Source organism: Parasteatoda tepidariorum, chromosome 8 (assembly GCF_982258835.1).
Source record: "Parasteatoda tepidariorum strain Cologne lab strain chromosome 8, Ptep-v5.0, whole genome shotgun sequence".
In the NCBI taxonomy this organism is placed as follows: domain Eukaryota; kingdom Metazoa; phylum Arthropoda; class Arachnida; order Araneae; family Theridiidae; genus Parasteatoda; species Parasteatoda tepidariorum.
The window spans coordinates 69,804,796-69,831,068 of record NC_141762.1 but is presented as its reverse complement, the minus strand read 5'-3'; the positions used below and the strand labels follow the sequence as shown (position 1 = coordinate 69,831,068).

General features: G+C 28.6%; 1 protein-coding gene across 3 annotated transcripts in view; it reads right to left on the bottom strand.

Annotated features, from left to right (window-relative positions):
* LOC107443646 (uncharacterized) overlaps nucleotides 1-26,273 on the bottom strand; it is a 43,172-nt gene that overhangs the window by 4,323 nt on the left and 12,576 nt on the right. Inside the window, exons 1-2 of one of the 3 annotated variants that reach the window (XM_016057590.4) lie at nucleotides 20,746-20,898; nucleotides 1,361-1,947 (exon numbers count right to left, since the gene is read on the bottom strand). In XM_016057590.4, coding sequence (XP_015913076.1) covers nucleotides 1,361-1,788 — 428 coding nt within the window. In that variant the 5' untranslated portion in view covers nucleotides 1,789-1,947; nucleotides 20,746-20,898. Of the gene's footprint in view, nucleotides 1-1,360; nucleotides 1,948-7,370; nucleotides 7,620-20,745; nucleotides 20,899-26,273 lie in introns of those variants that run through there. The other 2 variants (XM_071180880.2, XM_071180881.2) reach the window with 2 other exon arrangements.

Sequence of the window (26,273 nt, the reverse complement as noted above, 5' to 3'; positions counted from 1 at the left end):
TATGAATTTAGTTGAACTTCAAGAAATGTTATCATTCCGAAAAAGGTATCGATTTCTTGCGGGAATGAGAGTGTCTTTATTTTTCTTCTTGGTTCCAGGTGTTTCTGAAGGATGTTGCTGAGAATTAAGCAATGTTCGACATGTCGCCCGGATTTATGAATCACAATTTTTTTTTCTAACTTAAATAAGATTGTGTTACCAACCAAGGGAGCACCAGGTTGATCAACAAGGGTTAGGTCTCATTTTAATTAATTTCGATGATTTATATATATTTTTTTAACAAAATAAACAAGTGATAAATATACCATTTTAAATTATAAATTTCTCTATTGGAATGCAGCTGTTATTAATTATTCCAAAAATACGAGTATTTCGCAATACTTTAAAAAGTTTCCAAGCTTTTTCAGCCAAATATTATCATGCAATGTTGTAAGTGCAGTACTGCTAAACATTTTACAATAAATTATACGGGGGAAATAAGTCTGGATAAGACTCAATAGAATGGCGTAGTAGCTTTCTCCTCATCCAATGTGATGTAAGAGCAGGTTTTTGAGGATCTGCTGCGTGATAGGGTGCCCAAGACATAGATTTTATTTTATAACCGTCGTTGAACAGAAGACTCAATATTTTGGGTTACGATTACCAATGTTCAACTCTGTAGCCTTGTAATTTTGAACCCGATCCTGTAGACAAGGGAACTCCTCAAGGATTTTCCAACAAGGGAAATTTTCCTTCGTTAATCAGGATATAGATTGTCCTCTTCAGGGGCAGCACTCTTTGTTTCGAATCTCCGTTACGGCTGGAACTGCTCTAATTTCGTTTCGAAAGTAAATTTTAATTCTCAAAATTTACTTTAATGTAAAAATTACAGGAACTCCAATTGAAACACGAATTATCTTAAGTTCCCAGGTTCTTTCTATAGCAGAGTCAAAATTGTTTATTAAATATTTAAAACTGAATACATGAAACATAAGTTTTGGTCTTCTGAATGATAAAAACTAGAGGATAAACACTTATTTTAAAAAAGGCGCTATTTTAAAAGAACAGATTCTCGCGAATAATACCGGATGTTGTCTATAATAGTATCATTGATTGTCTGAAAAGTAATAAAATAAATGATAGGAAAATAGAGGATTTTACCATTAAGAGCATTGGTGTCCATGCTGCATTTCCTAACCATACATTATTAATGTGTTAAATACAATACTTTCCACTTATTTTGACCTAAGTTAATACAAAATAAGGAAAAAAGTATGAAAAGTATGTTTAATAAAAATTCTGCGTCAAAGGGTTCATATTAATTTTGATATATATGTACTTAGCTTAAAGAAGCTAAGCATGCAACATTTCTTTGGCTTACCTTAACCCAGTTCCTTCTCTTCTTTCATCTCTTTCTTCAGTTTCAAACTGCGATTCACGTTGCCTGGTGGATTCAAGTTGCACTCCGATTTCCTCGACTGGTTCAAAACCACTTATTTCATCTGGCACACTCTCAGGTGTACTTTCCCTGCTATCCTCTAACGGAATAACCTCTGATATATCCAAATCATAGACTCCATGGCTTATACTTGTATCATGCTGCTGCTGGTCTGATCGCAATACTTCAGTACTCCCATAATCATCTTCTGATGATCTATGTAAGCTTGGTTCACTATCAGATGGTGTTCTACTAGTTTCCGTGTCTAATCTATGATGTAATACAGCTCGTAAATAAGTCACTAATTCTTTTGGGAAAAGCATTTTTATATTATTGAAGTCAAATGTGGTCTTTGGCAGAAATAGTGTCATATATGATTTTTGAGATCTGAAATGATGTATGCTTAATAAGTTCAAAGTTGCAACAATTGAGAGGGCGATGATTGGGTAAAATGGCGAGCAAGTGAAAAAATATATGAGGATTAGAAATGTACTCCACAAAACTTTAGAAATCAGAAGCCATAGGAGGATCTGGAAAATCAAAATGATTATTAGTTTAATCAAATTTTTAAAAGGTTTTTGTAAAAAACAATTTTGCTACTCATCCGTTAGCTGGGTATCAGACAAAATTTTCTACGCCAAAATTGGTCTATAACTTTTTAAAGCATAAAGAAGGTAGTTTCATCCAAACTTGCCATTTGCCATGATCCTGTTAGCAACTGTGGACAAAAGGTGAATCTTTTAAAGAGAAGTTTATTTTCTGAAAAGCAACATGTTTATTAAAACACTAAGATTCACTGTACAATTTTGTTACGAAGAGACCAGCATTGATTTTTTTAAAAAAAAAAGATCGAAATTTTAACAAAGAGAATTCGTGCTCATTGTTCTGCTTGTCATGTTATTCACTGTTTAACACTCTACAGCTTTTTGTATTACAGACACATAAGTGACGTATTGCTAAAACGTTAATGACGAAGCTTAACGAATTTCACCACATTTTGAAAGAAGCACAGCTAATCGACATGTACTAAAAACTTACACAATACAAATCCATTAATCAATAAATTTCAAAATAAATCTGGCTTATAATTCTGGTGAAAAACTATAATCTAAAATTTAACTATTAATTTGATTAACATCACATTTAAAATTTTGATAAAAAATTGAGTCATTGCTTAAATCCTGCAGCAGCCGTTAATTGAGCGCGTTGCAATATCGAAAGAGCCAACTCTCAAACAAGGAAATGTGCACTTTAAACTAAACCAAAGTTAGAACTTAAATGAAGACCGGTCAGTTAGTATCATAAATATAGTCTGTATTGACTATATTTTGGTCCTAAGATACCCCCAGTCGTAGACATACCATTCGTTTGAGTCATTAGGGTTAGAGTCTCATGGCCTGTTGCAGAACCGTAGTAGCCAAAAGTGACTTCCTATGCCAATAAAGGTTAGTAGATTTTGATATCATTGAAGAAATTCCTCCTCAAATATAGATTTATCACGCAATTTAACTTAACTCACTTTCATAACCAGAGTAACGAATAATTTATTCTACTATACTAATCCTATTCATAAAACAAAGTTGACAAATTGAATGACTCCAAAACTTTTGTGTGTTATAATTGTCAATACACTGTAAAAAATTCCGCATAAAAATACTGAATAATGTGACAACACTTTGAATGCATCATTCTTGAAATATAATTCTACAATTTTCTCATAGAACAATTCAGTGCTTTTAGGGTAGTTTCTGCTGTGAAATGTACAGAATATCAGCTCCTTTTTTGTTTCGTAAGACGTTCGGATTCAAAAGGTAAAGAATTCCGACAACTCGAGTGCCGGTAGCTTTTATCGCAATTTGATCAATTATTTTATGCAGTGTAATATTATTTGGAAGTACTCTCATTACTGTTCAAGATAAGGTGCCTCCAATAAAAATTACCAGCAGATTAAGAGTATTAAATTTAGAGATTAATCAATTGCTATTAAAAGCGTATCTGGGCCATTTTCAGAGGAATAGAAAAGCATTTAAAAAAAAATTCTAAAAAAGGTATTTAATCTATTTCTTATAAAAATTTTAGCTGCGTAAGGAGCGCTTCGTTGCCATAAAATTTTTGATTTTAATCATAATTATAAAAATAAAATATTAACTTATGTTCTCTATGGTTACCGATGTCCACTAGTGTTCAAATAAAAAAAAGTTAATTGATAGAACTTACACTGAAGTCAAATTTACAGTATAAATTGATATAATTTTTTTCAACTAACAGGTTTTCAATAGCTGTTGAATAAGATGATTAAAAGGTTGTGCTGAAATTTAGCTGTATCACAGGAATTATTTTAAAAATACTAAATTCTATATATTACACATTTATAAGCTAACTTCTTCATTTTAAAATGCTATTTAGAATTTTTTTAGAATATAAAAGTACTTAAAATCATTAAACATCAAAATAGAAAGTTCTTTGAAATGGCCCTTCTAAAATTATTCTAAACATTTACAACCATGGAAATTTACTAGAAAATATGGTACATTAAGTGACTACAGCGTCTTTTGTCTCGTTGTAACATCTTTTAGAAAGGAATTTGATACAAACGTTATACTGATTTGTTTTCATCTCTCGCAAAAATTTATAAAAATTCATAAAATATTTATTAAAAAATATATTTTTCAGAGTGTGATTAACATTCAAGTTACAGAACCCTTCGAAGGCAAAATTACGAAATTTTTAATTTAGTTCAGATTTATGCAATAAAACAGGGTATGAATACAATTAAAAATATGAAAAAAATACTTAGAAAATATATGGGGGAAAATGATAAAAAAAAGTCTAAAATTGAACTTTGTTAAAAAAAATTATATAGCTTTGTTGAAATTTAGAATTTTTTCATTATTTTTGTCTTATAATACTCATAAATACTCAACTTCGAGAATAAACTAAGAATTAGACACATTGTTAATGTTGAGATGTTTTACTCCGTATATCGAAATTGACTAGGCAAATTAAAGGAAAAATACAACTAGTCAATTTTATTCTAGCTGTAAAATATTTAGTAAGGCTTAACTCAACTAGATATATGCATAAAAACATTCATGCAAAATTATCAAATAATTTCAACTAAAATATTTTGAGATATTGCATTCGAAATGAAGAAAATAACTAAGAATTTAGTGTTGAGAAAAATGACAAGAAATTCACAATTATCAATGTAATAACCAAGGTAAATTTTTCCTTTGTTCAGTTTGAGTTGAAAGAAAATTCAAAAGGTTTTAAAAGGAGGAAATTACTCAGTATTATTTTAAATTCAAAAAATGGTATTTTAGACAAAACCAGCATACGAAAGATAGAGTGGTAATACAAATAAGTCAAATTTTTACAAATATAATATTTATTTAAAACTAACATTTCCATTTCTGATTGTTTCTTTATTTGAAATTGGTTTCATAGGAGATGTCAATAAATCTGTAAGCTGTTTTTTTTTTCTACAAATTATAACAAATCTAAGAGAAAAATATAAGCACGAAAAATAAAATAAAAAATTAAAAAAATAAGAGAGAGAAATGAAAGAAAGAAAAAAAAGAAAGAAAAAAGAAGTACGTACCACTATCCAGAATACACTATAGAAACTGATGTTATAGTTAAAAGCATCTTTTACTTTTCTTATAAAAATCGAGATAAACCAAGTTGTAAATAACACATAGCAGATAAAATAACTTAACCAGTTAAGAAATACACTCAATTCTAAATTTTTTTTTATTATCACTAGCATCCATGGAGAAGGCAGATCAATTTCAAATAAAACTTTGTATAATTCAAACAACATTTTTAAATATAAATTCATAATTACGCAAAAGCTTTTATTTCTTTTAATTCACAGAAGTTAAAAATTTATCGTTGCTTGCAATGTTTACTATTTTATTGATAGGCATTAAACTATTCCATACCTAAAAAACTGTAGAACTCCTTTACTGCATTGTTACGTGCGATTTAGTAGATATTGTTACGTATATATTAAACAATAAAGTTAATTTTTCAATAATTGTTGTTTAACAATAATTTCGGAAAGCTAGTTAAAGTTGCTGGGAAAAGTATTAAAGTATTTATAGATTCTGCTTTGAGAATTAGTCACTTTTATAAAAACACCTTGTTGTAATGTTTTAAAAACAAAGTTATCATGTTGTAATGCAAACTTTTAAAAGTACTTTAAACGCAACGTTGATAGGATTAGGATTTTTAAACTTCGCAAAATGTCGTATTTTTATAAGTTAAATATCTAAAAAGGGAGAAATCTGCAGTAAACTGATTAAACGGGGAATTTTTGAAAGTTGAATTGTTTTGCCATAAATTTACTTAAAATATTTTTCTTCATTTTTTTCGTAAAATAACGATTAATAACTCTAACGCAATTAATACAATACTTTTAATGCTTATAAAACTATGCTTAGAAATTTGTTTAATCAGTATGGAAAATATTGTAATCTGAAACAAATTTACAAATTATAAAGAATAATATTTTTGGTCTAAACACACGGAGAAAAAAATTTGGTAAAATTGCCATAATTAATAGTAATATTTAAAAAAATTATAATTCTGGGTACCGAAAATTAAGTTTTTTTTCTACAATTATAGTTCTTATTAGCATACAATGTAACATGTATCCACGGTTAGTCTGACGGAAAGGGAACTTTAACCCATGATCCGTCTACCACTGAGGATATTTTACGTCAGCACTGTGGCCTGTGCAAGTCGGGTACAGGATTCATATATACCAGTCAGCACTGGGATTCAAACCTGGTTCTCCTTATTAGAAGATGAACGCTCTATCCCTTAAGCCACCGCTGTTCTTAGAGAGGTATATTATTTCAATTTAAAACCGTCATTGAACAGCTGACTCAATTTTATGGGTTTACGACTACTAATGTTCAACTCCGTAGCCTTGTAATTTTGAACCCAATCCAGAAGACAAGGGAACTCCTGGATCGAGAATTGGGAGAAATTTTGCCTTCGTGGAGGACTTTTTGATGGAACTAACCCGCATTTGCGTTACATGGAGAGGAAGACCACGAGAACCTCCCACGGTTAGCTTTGCAGCAAGGGGACTCTAACCCATGATCTGTCTACCACTGAGGATATTCCATGTCAGCACTGCGGTCGGTGCAAGCCGGATGCGGAATTCATATCGACTGGGATTCGAACCCGGTTCGCCTCATTGGACGGCGACAACTCCATCCCCTGAGCCATCGCGGAGAATCAACAACACGGTAAATTTTACCATTTTCCGGTAGTTTTGACTATAATTTTTTTCTCATTGTTATGTGACGCCAAAGTGTCGCAAATTTTATTTCATGGGAAGCAGCTCACATATTGATACTTAGCCAGTGATTTCTTTGCACATTTATGAAATACCAGTTTCATGAAGCGTAAACTTTTGCCATTTAAATGGTTTTAAAGGGAAAGAAATCCTTTTGAATATTGATGTTTACATCCGTTAAATATTTCTATTTTGAGAAATAGTTGCAAAGGAATTTTTGCAGAAAATAGTTGAAATCATGCTAGAATTTCAACGCATGCTTTCCAAAGAACTCATATTATTTAGTGGATAAATATAATTCTATGTAGTGGATGCATAGCATTTCGATATAAAATCGTAATTTGTTCCAATGAAATATTTTGTTTAAAACATTATCCTAGTTGATTCTGAACATCCTATAGATTCAAAACCTTTAAAATATTATTAGTCTTAAACTTGAAGGAAATAAGAATGAGCTATTTACTGAGTCATATAATAAGCATTTATATAAATTGGTCTTTCGATAAATTACATACTTTAATCGTAATAAATTCTCTGTTTACTCTTGATATTTAATTGATAACTTTTTGTACTATACTAAAAATATCTGTTAAGGAAAAAATAAAACAAAGTAACAGTGAGAAAAAATAAAAAGTGACTTACTTTATAGGTATTGGTTATTTTTCTTATAATTGCAGAAACGAAGAATGTCATGAATAGGATATAGGTGAGATAGTAAGAAAAATAATTCACAATAATAGTAAGCTCTAAATTTTGTTTAAATTTTACGAATACCCAAGGGTAGGGAAGAAAAGTTCCGAAAGTTCTATGAAAACCATAGAGTAAATCAAAAAGTATCTCCATAATTTTTTTAAATTTTGAGTCTTAAACTTTATCAAACCGAAAAGAAGAATTTATATACTTTACATTTTACTAAATTAAAACTGTATGACGATTTTCAACAATAGGTTTTTCAATCTACTGGTATATTGTTGTAAAGGAAATAATTTAACAATGAAATATTTCGGCCAATCATGTACGTTGCCCTGTTGAGTTATTAATTGCTTAATTAATTAGCAAATACATTTGAAAGACAAACACGCTGCTCTATATAGCTGGCTAGTTATTGATAGATAATTACATAGAGCGGCTATTAATTCCCAAGACTGAATTGAAAATGTTGTGTAAATTGCACTTCAATTCCATGTATTTTGAAATTTCTACTACATAGCGTAATATGCGCGTATGGTTGAATTAAAAAAAGTATCGAAAACGAGTTAAGTACAGTTTTGGAATATTTTTCTTTGTTTTCAACTTAGAGTTTTCTTAAAATTTTACTTTAGTATTTTATTATTTTTATTTTATTTTATTTTTTATTTACTTTTTGGTTTAGGAGATTTTAAAGATTTATGGCTGAATTTTTCGTCATACTTTTCGGAGAAATATCATTTAGACGTTATAAATTCCGAAACTAGAAAATTATCTAAGGAAATTATCCTGATATGAAATATGCATATTTCATAACAATAAAAAACAAAATAATAATCTGATTTAATATTTTTTCTAAATAATAAATAAAAATGACTTATGTAATCGATAACCCTTTAATACCAAAATCTTAAATTGAGTGTGGAATAAAATCTATTTTTTTGAGATTCTCTCTATATCTTTCCTGAACATTATACCATGGAACTAAAACACCGTTACATAATTACTAAATGTTTTGATTTTTTTTTCAAAAAAAACTTTTTTATTATTTCCCAAGCTTTCTTTTCCGAAAGTACATCTGAATGTGTACAGCTTAGAAAAAGAGTCTTGGCAATAAATTAAAGCGACTAATAACCAATACATAGATTCTTGAACGTTACTAGGCGAAAACTACTCTAACGTATACATTTCACTAGCATTTTTTTATTTATTCATGCTCGAAAGTGTCATATGGAACTTTCCCCTGCAATTACACTATCCTGGCCATTACTGAAGTTAATTAATAGTAACACAAATTTAGATTAAAAATGATGATTGGTTTTTTTCTTATACAGCTCCATGACTACGAAGATAAAAGAAATTATTATTTACCATATATTAATCTTCATTAAAGCAGTTTATGGTGTTTAAAATGTAACACTTTGCCTTCGTCATTATGAAGTGGAGTAGTGAATAATTGGAAGAACATCATCAACATCTTCAATTAACTAACTTTCCTGATAGGAATATGGTTTAAGGATTTTGAGGACATTACAAACGTCATAATTAAGAAGCATTCTGAAGGAAGGCTTTAAAATCTGTTCCAAAAAAAATTCAAAGCTAATTGCAGTTAATTTGCAAATTTAATAAATTGATATGTAATTCGCACATGATTTTCAGGTGTTATACTATCAAACCTGGAAGTAAATAACCACATCTTGCAAGTATTTTTGTATTGATCACTGTCAATCTGCAGAGGATATGTGGTTTTGCTTTAAAATTAATTTGCCAATAAAGAATAAGCTGAAACAAAAATATAACATTGAAAGATTAAATGATATCACTCGAAAGCAGTATGTTTCGGTTGCATGAGAGTTTTGAAATTATCTTAGATACTTTCCTATTGCTGATTACAAATCTGGAATCGGTTTCTCACTCCAAACTACAGTTTTTTTTTTATTAAATGACATTTTAGTCTATTTTTTGTCAAAATGTACAAGTTTAAAAACGTTATATATTATAGGGCTCTCGTAAATGTTGCGACAAGCTTCAAGGAGAGTTTCAGCATTGCATCAAATTTAAAATTGATTTGAAACCCATGCCCGATAACATCACCATACGCAGTTAGGGGCACTTCCCTATTATTAACTGTTTCTTTGTGTGATTCGGAGCAAGTCATAATAGGGAAGCGTTCTAGCCGCTCGCGATGACGTTTTCGGGCATAGGCTATTATGTAATCTTAATCCTGATCACATGCTCTAACTCCCCCAGAAGTTTATCATAGCTCTTACGCTACCCCTTATTGTATATATAACGTATTTAAACTTATACATTTCGACAAAAAATAACCTGGAAATTTTGTTTTAAAAATTCTGTAGCTTTAAGATTTAGTTAGAAAACTCCATACCAAAATAAAGCAAGATCACGTTTTTCTATAAATGCAAAAAAAAAAGAAAGAAAGAAAAATTCTACGGTAAAATTTAGAATCCATAATTTTCGAAGATAAAATGATGAATTGTAACTTCTCAAGAACATATCCAAAGTTAAAAACTTAAGTTTGTTTCTCATAAGCTTTTTCTGAGATGCATTAATTAATCTTAATGAACTAAATTGGGAAAACGCACAAACATGTGTTTGAATCTCAGCACTGATGATTCATAATTTATTTTAAGCATATGTTACATGGAGAGACAGCCTTTATTATTCATTTTGAAATATAGTAAAATATTGCTGAACAAAGTATTTCCTGATCTGCTTAAAAATTCTTAATATTTATTATTGAAAAAAAATTATTCTGGCATAATCAAAATTTTTAACATTATTTATCTTTCTATATTGCATTTTATGATTCAAATTACATATGTAAGAGTTTTTCTCTATTTAAAAATGTTTTCGCTGCAGCCACAAATTTATATGCTCAATATTACACCATATTTTGTCTTGCTGCGCATACCATATAAGACTTAGAAACGTACAGTTACTAAGATGTACACTAAAATTAAAGGGAAGTGAATAATGAAAAAAAATGACATATGTTTAATATATGAGTCGCGATGGCTCAGGGGATAGAGCTTTATTCGCCTTCCAATGAGGCGAACCGGGTTCGAATCCCAGTCGATTTGAATTCCGCATCCGGCTTGCACCAACCACAGTGCTGACGTGAAATATCTTCAGTGGTAGACAGATCAATGATCCCCTCGTCGGGAGGCTAACCGTGAGAGGTTCTCGTGGTCTTCCTCTCCATGTAACGCAAATGCGGGTTAGCTCCGTCAAAAAGTCCTCCATGAAGGCAAATTTCTCCCAATACTTGATCCAGCAGTTTCCTTGTCTTCTGGATTGGGTTCAATATTACAAGGCTACGGAGTTGAACATTAGTAGTCGTAAACCTATAATTAGGTCAGATGTCCAACGATGGTTATAAAATCAAATATATTTAATATGACATATATAAGAAATGACATATATCTTCGATAATTGAAATTTTTTTTCTTTTACTTTGTTTTAAAAAAGTACAACTGGGTGTCCTACAATTAACAAAAATGTAGCTACAAAATGAGAAAAGAAGTATGTATGTAAAATGTAAGGAAGCATGTAAGTGTAAAAGTAAAAAAGTAAACCAAAACCTCTTAGCTACCACCCCTATGAGAAGAAAAAAATTACGGTAATTTTTGTCGAAGCGCTTTCATAATGATTTTTGTAAAATGAACAATAAAATATGGCTTTATAATATGTGATAAAATTTGACAAAGTGGCAAAATGTGCTTATTTTTTCGAATTTGATTTTCAGTTTTATATTTTTTTTAATTAAATATGGGGTAATAAGAGATAAAGGTTTAAAAATATTAATTTCCTCTAAGCCGTTACCATATGAACTGAAAAATATAAAAAGAATGGTTTAAATATCGTGTATTTCAGTTTTTATTACATAGCATATGTTTTTATATTTTTACCAGAAATGCTATTAAAATACAATACGACAATTTCACCAGATTTTACTTTTTAGTGCATGGCAGAAATTCGATGCTTTAAAAGAAACTTAAAGGAAATTTACTACTATAAAATTTTTCTATTTCATAGCATTAGAGTCTAGTAATATATCGACGCGTCATAAATCTCCATTTTTTCGTTTCTTAAGAATTATATCTTGATTATAAAATGATGCTAAATTAAAAATTATTTTATTTTTGCATCAATTTTCTTGAAATATGCTTATTACACGAATCTTTAAATTTTTAATCAAATAGTATTAGATGCTCTAAAAAACTTAGAGACTATTAGTCAAGTTTTTGCAAATACGAGGGTTGCTATTTATATTTCTGGCCTTGGCAACAGTAAGTGTTGCTAGGCGACCGCAGACGATTTTAATCGAAAGTTTGATATTTTTAAACATAAATTCAGCGGACGATTTACCATTATAACTTCATTTGTGTTGTTGACAGTAAATTGAAAAGTTCTTCTCTTTCAAAAAATGGAATTGAATCGTGAACATTTTCGCGCCATTATTTTTCATAACTTTTGACGTGGATTTTCAAGACAAGAGTGCTTCGATGAACTTAATTCTTTATTCAGCGATAAAGCGCCATCCTACAGCACTGTAAAAAATTGGTATAACGAATTTAATCGTGGTCGATGTTCGTTCCAGGACGAATGCCGTGCAGGTCGTCCAAAATCCGTAGTTGTGCCAGAAAATATCGATGCTGTGCGTGAACTGATAAAGCAAGATCGTCATGTGACATACCGTGAGAAAGAGGCGTCTTTGGACATTAGTATGACTAGCATCAATAAAATATTGCATGAACATTTGAGCGTAAAAAAAATATGTTCGCGTTGTATCCCGCGTAATCTGACAAACGCTCAAAAAAAGACTCGTGTTGATTGGTGCAAGGAAATGTTGGAAAAATACGTTCAAGGTATATCAAAGGCTGTGTATGACATCTACACAGGTGAAGAATCATGGATCTAAGCATATGAGCAGGAAACAAAACAGCAATCAACTGTATGGGTCTTCCAAGACGAGGCAAAACCAACAAAAGTTGTTCGAGGAAGAAGCACATCGAAACAAATGATTGCCTGTTTCTTCGGCATTAACGGTCATGTGGCAACAGTGGCGTTAGAGCAACGCAGGACGGTCAATTCTGAATGGTACACGACCATTTGTTTGCCAGAAGTCATCGGAGAAATTCGAAAAAAGCAGAAGAACAGGCGAATCATTCTTCATCATGACAATGCGAGCTCTCACACTTCGACTCAAACAAAGGCATTTCTGACGGAGCGAAAGATCGAACTGATGGGTTATCCGCCATACAGCCCTGATTTGGCACCCAATAACTTCCTCTTATTCCCACACATCAAAAATAAATTACGTGGACAACGATCTTCAACCCCCGAAGAAGCGGTTGATGCATTCAAAACGCATGTTTTGGTGTTACCTCAATCAGACTGGAAAAAGTGCCTTAAAAATTGGTTCAAACGCATGCAAAAGTGTATTGATCATCATGGAGAATATTTTGAAAAACTATAAAACCATTTTCGATCTACATATTTGTTTTTTCATTATTAGGCCAGAAATATAAATAGCAACCCTCGTATATTGCATTCTTGAAATTTGTTTAAACAAAGAAGCATAACATCATTGTCCTTTATGCAAATTTAAACTCTTGTCTTGCGGAAAGAGATTTAATCTTTTTTTCTTTGAAATAAACGTGATTGTTTTTTACGTATATGACTAATATAATTGCACGTTATCTATTTTAAAATCTCATAAAATATTTGTCATATCGTGCATTCGTGTATAATGTGTTATTTTCTTGTTTCCATAAAATCCCAGTATAAAATACGATTAATGAACTGAAAAATGAAGAATCACATCCTTGCAGTATGTGTGAAGAATCCCCTTGTTTAATATTTCAAATCCATACATCAGAGACATAAACTTAGATGCACAATTCCACAAAAAACAACATAAGTTTGAGAAGAAAGCAATCTTTCAAAAGTATATATCAAGGCAAAAATACCTCAAAAGAGACTGATTATCCCCATTCAAAGCCCGGGAAACAGCATTTTTTCCACGAAAAGACAACTTTCCCTCCTAGAAATAACCCTTTTCCCTTCCTTCCCGAGAATCCCTCTTACTTTTTTCCCTTATATTAACAGCTAGCTTTGTAGATGTAAAGCTGGTTTCATTTGCATATTTCTTATAAGAGAAGTATTCATATATGAATACTTTCAATACCATGAGGTACATTTTCAGATATTCTACTGTGAACTTTACGTAATTTTCACAAACAGCATTTAATACGACTTATATAGAAAGAAACGAACAATTATGAATGACTGTGAAAACCTCACGCAGTTATGAAATAGAGTAAAACAAAATATTTCACATATTTAAACATTTTTACATTTTTATAACATTTTTTTAACATTTTTCCCTCCTTCTTTGCATTTTTTAACATGTTCATTTATTTTTGATTTGATTTTTGCACTTTGCATTCCTTTTTTTAACTTTGAAAGTAACCGAAAAAAAATGGTCAGAACTTTTTTTTTAACATTCACTGAGTCAGTGAAAAGTTAAAGGTGTACAAAAAATCAAATGACATCAAAATTTATTCACAGTTGCTGGGATAAGAAATAATAAATACTTAAATTATACATGTGTTGAGAAGGTAAAAATTTTCATTGCGAATTAATAGATATTTTCATGAAATATCATTGAATCAGTTCAATCAAACCAATCTGTTAATTGTTAAATTTTAAGTCAAGGGCAAGAATGGGAAGAATTTCTTCTACAATACAATACTCTTATGATTCAATACCCTTTAGTTTTCAATAGAATGATCTATTTTTTTTATATTTTAAAGAACTACTCTATAAAAAAATTTTATTCTACGGTATCATTAAAAATACGTTTACGATATAATTTTTTCGATAAAACTAGTCAAGTTTACCAGAGAGCTTTTGTTTTGATAGCTAAATAAAGCCTAATAAGCACAATAAATAGTTTTATGTCGCAAATACATTTTATGACAAGTTTTATAAAAATTATAAAAAAACAGGTTTGGGAAGAATACTTGTATTTTATATTGCATTTTTCTAGTTTTTAGCCTTTGTGCTGACGAGAGTACTTTTTTATAGTATTTAAAAGAAAAACGTGGCTGCTTTCTACGAAAACTTTCTGCTTACTTCGCTTTTTTTCCTTCAATTTTATTTATTACAAATATTTCTTCTCATAATCAATCGCATATTAGTTAATAAATTTTCTTACGAAATATTTTCAGAGCAAATCAATTCAGGTACATACTTTAATAACCGAAAATAATATTTTTTAGCCGATTCCTCCAGATCTATCGCAATCATACTTCAGTACTGAAATTGTAAAGCCGCCTTCGGCCATTAATTTAAAACACGCACGATTCAGCTTTACAAAAATTATAATGACAGTTCACCAGAGATTTATTGTATTCGAAATCGTATTTTTAAAAGATTTCCATTTACTTCTAAATAATGATACGAGAAGTTATCATTTCGAAGAAAATAAGAAATATTTTTATTCGAACAAGGTTGTTTTCTATACGCTTCTCAATCAACTAAAATCTTTTGTTCGATATTTCTAAAAGAAAAATTGAATAAAATAAAATATATCTGAAATACTTTTAAGCAAGATATTTCAGTAGGTTTGTAGGATATTTGGGAAAAAAGCGGAAATAAAATAGGTGATGCAAGAAAGTGAGAAATGATCCAAATAGAGGTACATGATAGCGCATTCTTGCTTGGGCTTTCAACTCTGCGATGGATTCATTTTTCAATTTGATTTGTGGCCCAATGACAACACCATATGGCGTAGAAATATATTTAATATACTTATATTTTAGCTTACAGCTCTTATAGATGTGTGTGAACTATACTTATATTTCATTTTATTAGTATTTATGGGATTATAAAATAGTTAACGGGACAAAGCTATCGATAAGAGATGTCAGTCATATTAATAAATTTAAAACACTGCTTAAATATATATTTTTTTTGTTTTTTCTTTCAGATTCATTTAGTTCGATTCACATGATTTTTTTGTATCGCAAGACTAATTTTATTTATTGCAAACTAATTAGTACAAATTAATTTAATTAATTTCAAATTTTAGCACGTCATTTGCGTTCCACTGTTTTAATTATGCATCACTTTCGTTTCTGAAATATATAATTTTAATTTAAAAATACTAAACTTGGTTAAAAACATTTATCAACTAATTCAAAGAAACAATTCAATTTTTAGTTATATTTTGTTTCGAAATAGTGCTTAATAATTTTAAACATGCTCACTTTAAAGAAAAACAACATATTTTTGAATATTTTAATTCTGTTATAATTATAGTTGATTAGCTGTTATAAACAACAAAAAAGTAGAAACACTGAATAGCGCGCGAAAAGAAAAAACGAAACACTCCGAATAGCTTTTAATCTAATGATTGAAATTTCACGACCAAGGATTCAAACTTTTATTATTAGTTTAGTACATTTGAACCCAATTGTTTAGTCAGGAGAGCGGTCCATAATTCGGAACCTTGAATGTATTTTTCTTTTGTACTTCTCTATAGTTCGAGAACTTAACCGATGACTTTTTACACATAGTTAAATAAATTCATTTATCCAAATATATACAAAAATTATCTAATTAATAAATATTCACTGCTTAATTTTTAAAAAAAAGTGAAAAAAATTAAATACAAGGTATACAATTTTTGAAAAATTTTCAAGAATATAACTTTATATGGCAAAATACTGAATTTCAGTGAAATCGGTTAAAAAGTTTCGGAGAATACGAATTTTAAATTATTAGATATTTCTAAAATTCTCTCTTCCAAAAGTTTTACATTTTGAGGGTAAAAAACCCAAATCCCTGAAAAAGAGGTATGTTTCTTCAGAAAAAAAAACACTTTCGCGTCTGGTTTCATGTCGTGATGTCGCCAGCTGTAACTAATTAGCATATTTGAAAGTATCTCCTTGAACGATACAGAATGAGTCCTCGTAGGCGAAAACTAGATTAATAGATCAAAAGTTATCCAGAGTGGTTCATTTGCTTTCACACTGTAGATTCAGAAGAATAAAAAAATACATTACAGAAATATATGGATATACTATTGGAAAATATGTGGCTGGGTGGCGCAGTTGGTTTGTCGTCGGCCTTCTGAGCCCAAGTTTGCGGGTTCTATCTCCGGCCCAGACATCGCGGATTTTCGGGATGCAGAAAATCCTCAGCGGCCATGTCGTATGATTATGCGGCATGTAAAAGATCCCTGGAGTGCCTTATTGGCTCTTGGCATTTCTGGCAAAATTAAATTCCTAGTGCACCTTAGCATCCAAATAGAGTCTCGATGCTGCCATCTCGTGTGGCAGAAACTAGACGTACAAATTAACATGACCGACGGTATCTCACCCATTGTGGTGGTCCTGAAGGAGTGGATACCACCTCTGGAGAACGCACTAGATCTGCTTATCGGCAAGACCGATTGTGCAGCTCATTGGAAACAAACAAAAAAAAACTATTGGAAAATATTATTGTTATTGGTATTATAAAATGTTACAGTTATTACAACAATTAAATTCATTGATCAATAAGATTCATCCTCAATCTATGAAATCCATCAAGACCAATCCAATTGTTTTAAAAGCTATGAAGAATAATTGAAACAAAAAGGTTAGTATTTATTTCTTTAAAGTTGGAACAGCAAATCATATTGAATTTTGAAATAGATATAAGATAGTTTCTTGTCTTAAGTTTCAGAAATTACTCATTCAAACTTATAAATTTTATCAAATGAATATGCTACACTATTTTAAAAGATAATTAAACTAAGTCCTTTATCTTGAGTTTAGCTAAAGTACCAGGTCAATTTTTGAAAATTTACGGATAATGTGCTCACATAATTAAGCACATTTTAATATTTGTCGAAACAAAAATATTAGTAAATATCTATAAAATATTAGTATATACCTTTAAAATATAGCTAATTATATGCACATTTGCGTAAGTTAAAAATAGTCAAGACTTCAAATTAAAAATCTTAACAGAAAAGTAATGCTAGATTTTAGTTGAACCTACACTGAGAAAAAATATTGTAAAAAACAGAAAATGGTACAACTTACAGTGTTGTGTGTATTAAAATGCTCGGCGTTTTGACAGAAGCGTTTTAGTTATACATTTTTAAAAGCAACAATGAAATACAGTTTCATGACGTATGACAAAATTTCAAAAATGTGGTTAACCTTGGTAATTTTATCATGATACCTTAAGACATGACGTAGAAATCTTTTTTTTAGTTATATTTACCCTTTCAATTTTATTTGCTGATTGTGTGATAATAAAAACTATAATTTTGCAAACCGGAATTTCCTGTAAGCCGTTACCAAAGGAACGGTAAAATTATCAAATGAATGTTTCAACTACATATTTTGATAATATTAATCAGAATTAAGAGTGCGTGTTTTTTTTCAGAAAAATTTTATTTCCATATTCTATGATAATTTTACCAGCATTTTTTCTCATTGACCCGTTGTTCTTTTTTGGTCGCAGCAATTTTGTATTTTTGAAGCCGTTTAAAGATATGTTTAATTTTTATTTTTTTTAACTACAATTTAATTTTCTTGTTTATTAATAATATATAGCTTCTTTGAAACCAATGAAAATCTAAAAAAAAATAATCATCTTTAAAAGCAAAAGAAAATGTATTTAATTATTTTATTTTACATGAAATGCCGAAACGACGTGTTCTTTCAAATAAATAATTTCACAATCGTATATAATATTGAAATCATATTCTCGACATTGAGAAATATTTTCTAATCCAAAAAATAATAAAATCATCTGCAAAACATATTATGCGTCATTCGGAAAAGAAAACCTAAAATCAAGTTTATTTTTCGGCAAAAATAATGAAAAAGTATTAGGAATTAATATAAAAAACTACGCATTTCTTCTTTTGAAATGAATTTCATCTTATTATGAAAGTATACCAATTACAATAATAAATTTAATGGATGAGAATATAATATTTATGTTTTTAACTAAAAGAAAAGAGTAATAATGTATCACAAAAGTGAAATAAAGTAATTAAAAAACCTAAATTTCAAATAATACTTTATTTTGCATAAAAAATTTATTTAACAACAAAACTTTTTGCTAAAATTTGTTTTGAGTATTCGAGTTTTAACTAAAAATAAACAAAAATTACCACTTCAAAGTAAAAGAAACACAACGAGAATAAAAAGCAATGAATTAGAAGAAAATTAATTTATTACTTAAAAGCAACGAAATAATAAAATAAATCTTTCTAAACACTAACAGCAACTAATTAGTGGTGATTTTTTAAACTTAACTTGCTGTTTTTTTAAATTAGTACTTTAAAAAGTAGAATAGTTGAAATAGAAATTCGCATTAGCAGGGTCTTCGCATATTTAATTTACAAATTAATTTCATTAACGTTATTTTTAAAGTTTTACTGGAAAAGAAATACTATGTTTTCTTCTTTTTTTAACAAAGCACTGTTATTTCATTTGCGAGAAATTACTTCATATTATTATTTTAATATTGGTTTTTCTAGGGTTTCAATTAAAAAAGATATGATAGCTAATATCTTATAAACTTGTAAAAAACTAAGCAAAATAAGATTTCTAAACCAAATGATTACTACAACTGCATAAAATAATTTTAGCATAAATATAAATATTTGCACTAGTTAAAAAAATATAAGAGATTAGAAGTGCCTATTAATTGAAAATTCTTAATTTATCTGATATCAATCTTTACTAATCTGGTCAATAGAATCATTAAATGTTTTTCATTATAAAATCATTAAATTAAATTTTCATTAAATTCTTTTCATTATAAAATCATTAAATTAAATTTTCATTAAATGTTTTTCATTATAAAGTCATTAAATTAAACTTTCATTAAATGTAATCATTATAAAATAATTTTCAAGCAAAATTTTAATTATAACAAGGAGAAAATGGCCCAAACAGATCGTTAAAAATGTTTCAAAGATACTAAACTTGGAAACAGCAAGCTCTTCTGTCGATTTATGCATTTTCATAGAGAAGGTGAATTTATTTAAAAAAAGTAGAATAACCATAAATTATTAGGAACTCCATTATCAAGGGGTACTGGCCTTCCACCAAATGCTCTGAAGCTTGGGGGTAGTGGGAACAATATCTCTCTGCCGTCTTCCACAGTTTTGTGCAATTTGATCTTCAATTTATTAAAATACAAGCCATTCATTGCATTAAACATGCGAGCCTGCACATGTATCTAAACAAAAATTTATTTATTTATTGTTACGCATCTGGATATACTGTGGAATTAGAGCCCGCTCCCTTCATTTAAAGTAGCGTTTTGACTGCTCGGTCTGGGAGGTCTCTGCAAAACGACTGATTTAAACGAGATACTTTTCTAAATATTTATTTATTATTTCAAATACATATACATGTTTGTGTGCCCGATGCAAATTACAATTTATCATTAGACTTCATAAAATTGAAAAACATATATTGTGTTGTGGATAATGCCTTAGCTAACGCGTATTCAAAGTAACCAGTAAAGTTTGGTGTAGGTAATGGAATTACAGACAAATACTCGTAAACTAAATAGCATTTACATAACATACCCGGAACTAAACTCGGTTGCATAAATCAAAACAATAAACATTTAATGGCGTCTACAATACAGAGCCCTTGAAGAATTGTAACAAAACAACAGTTACCAGCATTAGTTTAAGAGACGCATTTGGCCAGAACTTAAGACCCTTCAGAGGTATCTTCGTGGTGTTAAATTCCCAGTAGTAAGCCTGCCCAATACCTAAGCCAAGTACTCGAGAATAGACCAGTCTCAGTAGGGTATCAATGCTAGTAAGACCGTTTCGAATTGAACGCTCGGGATATAATTATTCAGCTAGCGTTTCTGCTAGCTTATCCTGGATTCGCATCTATTACTCAACTAGTTGAATGTTCACCTACAAAATTTATACTAAATATACAACAAACATTTCCTTCAAATCAGCCATACAAAAAACAAGTCACTTATTGCGATTATGACTTATTGTGATTAAGACTTATGCTTATTCAAAGAAACCAATAAATATCAGTAGAGATAATACAATTTCAAACAAACACCCACAATAACCCTTTGAAAATCTGATGAATTGAAATAAGATGAACTCTGTAAAACAAATCAATGAACATTTATGGGCGGAAACGCATTTGGCCAGAGCATCAATCTCTTCAGTGATACCTCCGTTTAGTTAAATCCCCAGTATTAATCCTGTCTATTCCCTTATCCAAATATTCGAGACCAGACTTACCTCAGATGGGTATTAATAAAAATGAGAGTTTTTTTTTAAAGCAACACCTGCTTTCCGTTCTCCTGGCACTTCAGCATCACTTTCATGAACGTGGAACGGAAATCTGCAAAGATAACTAAAATACAAATAGCATCCTACAGTATGAGAGCTTAACTAAATAATCGGCAAAGCCCTTTATTGAGGATAAAAAAGAACTATACAGTCGCAGTTATGGCATTGTTAAGAGCTTTCAGCTAATTAATGATCACGCTCACTTGATATTAAAATCCAATATCAAAGTTTTTAATGCACCAAACCCAATACATACAACACAAGTTAGAGAACGGCATTACGAACGACATTACAAGGTAACGCGGAGGTAACGGGTTACCATTACCATGGAAAAATCTTTGTGATGTCATTTTCAATTTTGTTCAATATGTTGTTCGAAGTGACAAGGGTTTATAAGTTGAACTTTTTAAAGAATTAATCAAGAATGTATTAGAATATGTAACAATAAAAAGAGGCATTCATTGCTACAATGGGATTCGAATCAGCTTCTTCCTTGCTTTCAATATAGGACATGTCAGCTTGCTGCGTAACATATAAGTTATTAATTTATTTCAACGTTATCCAGGAACTTGTATATTTACAAATATGACTTTTTTATAGTCGTAAAAGTTAGTAAATGCTGGCTTATAGCACACATAGAAATGAAAACAACTAACTAACCAAACCAAAATTAACAAGTTTTTATTAGATAAAACAGAGGTTATAAAACTGAACATTTTTGCATTTTCTTAAATTATAATAATACTGTGAAATTACCAATTGTTTTGGTAAATTTTTCAAATTTTACTTCATTTTCTATCAAACAGCAGGGTTATAAATCTATATTCTGTAGTTAATTTTACCAAAAGTGATTACTAAAGTGTGACGGTGAAAGTGCTGCTAGTTTACAAACATAAAACAGTTACTTCGCGAGTATATAAAATTGTACCTTCTAAACCTATGAAAAGTTGCATAAGTCTTAAATTGTAAGTCAGAACTAAGTCTTAAATTGTTTAAACGAAAAACTAAAAAGAATTTTCTAATTGGTTAAGCGTTAGCCATTGTTAAAAACTTAACTATAGACAATTCACAATTTTTCATATATTTTAAAAATACCAATTTACCAATTTATAGCTGCATTTGGTTGAAAATATTTTATTGCACGAATTTAAATATTTAGTTATTTTATACTAGCTATGTCAATTTAATGAAAATAATATGAATTTAATGAATATAAATTCAATGAAAAACAGTTTTAATTTCAAAGTTGTCTGATAGCGCGGACTTTTTTTATTTATATTAATTCTTTTAAAACATGTTTCTAAAATATTAAACATTTAAAATAAACTGTTATTAAATAGAAAAATATATTAATGTATTCACAGGTAAAATTAATGAGAAGGTGGTGCTACTTCGTTCAATTAATATGTACTACTGGTGTTATGGTAATTGGTGCCGTTTTGATAAGAATTCGACTTCGGGTTTTCCGTAATATCAGAAAACACTTTTTCCAAAGATAGAAAGGCTAGCTCATTAATATTTTAATGAATTAGAATAAAAAAGACTTTTTCAACCACTACTTGTAAATATTCTAACAGTGAAGTAGACGCCAGATAGAGATATAGTCGGCATTAGTTGAGTGCTATTGAGAAATGTATTTCATACGAAACATAAATGTTGAAGAGTTATGTAATAAGTACCAAATATACTAATATAGGTTTAAAATAATGAGTTGGCTGCGAGCAATAGCATCATGCCAAGTGATGCCAAATACATTTTATCTTTAATACAATGGCATAAACTACAAAAAATGAGCTGTGCTTACTTTAATAAAGTAAAGATACCAAATGATATTAAATTAAAAAAATGAAATTATTTCAGCTATATTTATTGAAAAACTTAGTTTAATGACCAGGTTAGTTACATTTCAAAAACGAAAAAAAAAAGTTTCATCCAAACTACTTTGTTGTCAATTTATTAGGAGATGCGACTTATAACTCTTTGCTTTGTTTTTATTTACTGACTATTTTGAAATAAAAATCATGCAAACATACTAAAAACTAATTTGGATTAGTAATGTTAAGATTAAAGCGATGGCAGACACAGTTCTGTTGCATTAAACGTATCCATACTGAAGCAACCCCTTTATGTTATTTTCTCTAATTCATTAATTCCCCTGAAAAAAACATTTACCTGGTTCTTTCTTTAAAGCTCTTTTATTATGTCGGTATATGCCCTTCAGTTTAGAACATGATTTCTTAGTGTTTTTCAGTACTAATTTATTGATTCTTTATCTTTTTTATTCATCCCGTGTGAAGAACGGGTATTCAGCTAGCTTTTTATATATATATTAAAATGATATTTATATTTTTACATCAATAAAAAACTATAAACCGAAAAAAATAGGGTAACTAGTAGCACTAAAAAATATTAAACGGGAGTACATAAAACTGCACCTTCGAAACCTATGAAAGGTTACCAATAACAACAATATATTTCAATATTTTCGAATTATTTGAACTTTCTATAGAATAAACAGACTTCCATGAAATAAAAGAATAAATACAAAATGTCGAATGGTAATGTATGAGCTTTCTAACTTAAGAGAAAGCTAAACATTCAACCTAAAAGTTTATTTGATTCCGCTGAGTTTGAACTTTTCACTTATTTCCAAAGGTTCTTTCCTGCTATTTATTTACTTTCTCCTTTTGTCTTTTTTTTATTCTTTTTGGAAAATATTGTATAAGAGAAAGGAAATGTAAAGATATACTTGATCTCTAAGATGTATAACTTCGTTTCAAGAGTTCTTTACTTTCTTTCAATCCGAATAAGTTTTTCTTTGACAAAAACCATTCTTTAAATCTTTTAAGCCATCAACTTTTCGTATCCTTCTAGGGTTTAATTCTGTTTCATTAATTTTAGGAATTGCTCTTTAGATTTCCTAAAACCTATTCTCTTTATGTCTCAGACGAAGAACAAATCTTTCAGATTATTAATAGTATTTGGATAAGTACTCGTAACTCTATATATTACACAAAAAGACCGAAAAATACCAAACCTAATTTATGTATAGTATATATATCTAAATTGATAATGTCTATGCTATAACTAGAGATCTCTGCCCGCATTTCATTTTGGTCATTAAACCTCGGGATCTACACAATCGTTTTTTGTTTCTTGATGCTGAACTTTTATGTCTAAATTAAAATGTATTTAGTTGAAAGGTCCTAATATGCATCATTGTATTTACTTGGATTTGATTTCACAGATTCAGCTCCCGATTCCGCTAGGATAAAATTTAAACTTAACAAATATAAGTAAACCACAACTTTAGGTTTTTTTCCCCACCTATAATTGCAAATAATCTTGAATGGGTTCATGGTAAGTTCAGAATGATATTAAAATTTTAGGACTTGAGCGTGATAAGCTATCAACGAAAATAAAGAGTCCTATCTCTTAAAATATTGTTATAAAGTACTAAAAATAGCTTAAAAATCCTGCTATTTATTAAATTTTTTATATAATTTACATTTTAAAAAAACAAGAAGACCATTTTGACCAAACAAAGAATTAATTTATTTTCTTTCTTTTCCATTTTATTGAAGTTTCCGTTTTACTGATATGGTGATCTATGGAGAAGGCGATATAATTTTGAAATTGCAAGACTATTTAGAGAAAAAGATATAATAAATTATGTAAAGGCAAAGAGAATCTAATGGCTAGGCCACCTTGAAGGAATAGAGGAAAACAGAGGTACTAAGAAAATATTCAAGGGGCAGTGCTAGGGCCAGAAGAAAAGAGGAAGGCCGGCCAAGAGATGGTTAGACGAGGTGGAAAAAGACCTAAAGACTCTAGAAGTCCGAACTGGAAACAAAGAGCAAAAAACAGGCTACTTTGGAGGAAAATTGTTAGTGAGGCCATGGTCAAACATGGACTGTAATTCCAGGGCGTTAGTTAGTTAATAAGTTTTACTGATGTGTAAATGATCTCTTAAAATTTGATTTCCTTGGAACTATTCGAAAAAAAAATATCTTCTGTATTTTACCAGACAAAATAAAATTCATTAAAATAAAATGTGTATACCTTAAAATTCAAAATTCTTTCAAACATATTTCAATAAAATGAACGAGCACAAAAAAATATTGTAAATTATTTTTGACATACTTTATTTATTATTAATTTATTTATTTATTTACTTTATTTTTTTGGTAAACTAATTTTATAAGAAACCTTGAGAAAAAAACTTTTCGAATCACATCAAAAAATTCTTGAGGTATGGTAAAATACATTAAGTATCATTAAGCTGTAAAGTTAAAATTAAGTTCAATAGAGGTGTCCAAACTTTGGACCTGATCAAACCATTATGGCCATATTTTCAATATTGCTTCTACCCCTAAAATTTTGAGGGTTTGAAACCAAATTTCGTCAAAAAAAAGTTATGTTTATTCAGAGAAATTACGTTTTACTGACTCATTTTGTAACATATTGGATATATTTATTTACGTTATGTTACAAAATGTTATATTATACAAATGTACAATATGTTATATATATACAATATATATATATATATATATATATATATATATACAATATATATATATATATATATATATATATATATATATATACAATATATATATATATATATATATATATATATATACAATATATATATATATATATATATATATATATATATATATACAATATATATATATATATATATATATATATATATACAATATATATATATATATATATATATATATATATATATATATACAATATATATATATATATATATATATATATATATATACTATATATATATATATATATATATATATATATATATATATACAATATATATATATATATATATATATATATATATATATATACAATATATATATATATATATATATATATATATATATATACAATATATATATATATATATATATATATATATATATATATACAATATATATATATATATATATATATATACAATATATATATATATATATATATATATATATACAATATATATATATATATATATATATATATACAATATATATATATATATATATATATATATATATATACAATATATATATATATATATATATATATATACAATATATATATATATATATATATATATATACAATATATATATATATATATATATATATATATATATATATATATATATATATATATATATATATATATATATATATATATATATATATATATATATATATATATATATATATATATATATATATATATATATATATATATATATATATATATATATATATATATATATATATATATATATATATATATATATATATATATATATATATATTCCCAAACAACAACAAAATATAGTGTTTTAATACGTGAGAAAATTATGTAATTTTATCATGATATTTAAGAAAATGTCATGAAAATCTTTTACTCTGTTAAATTTTCTTTTC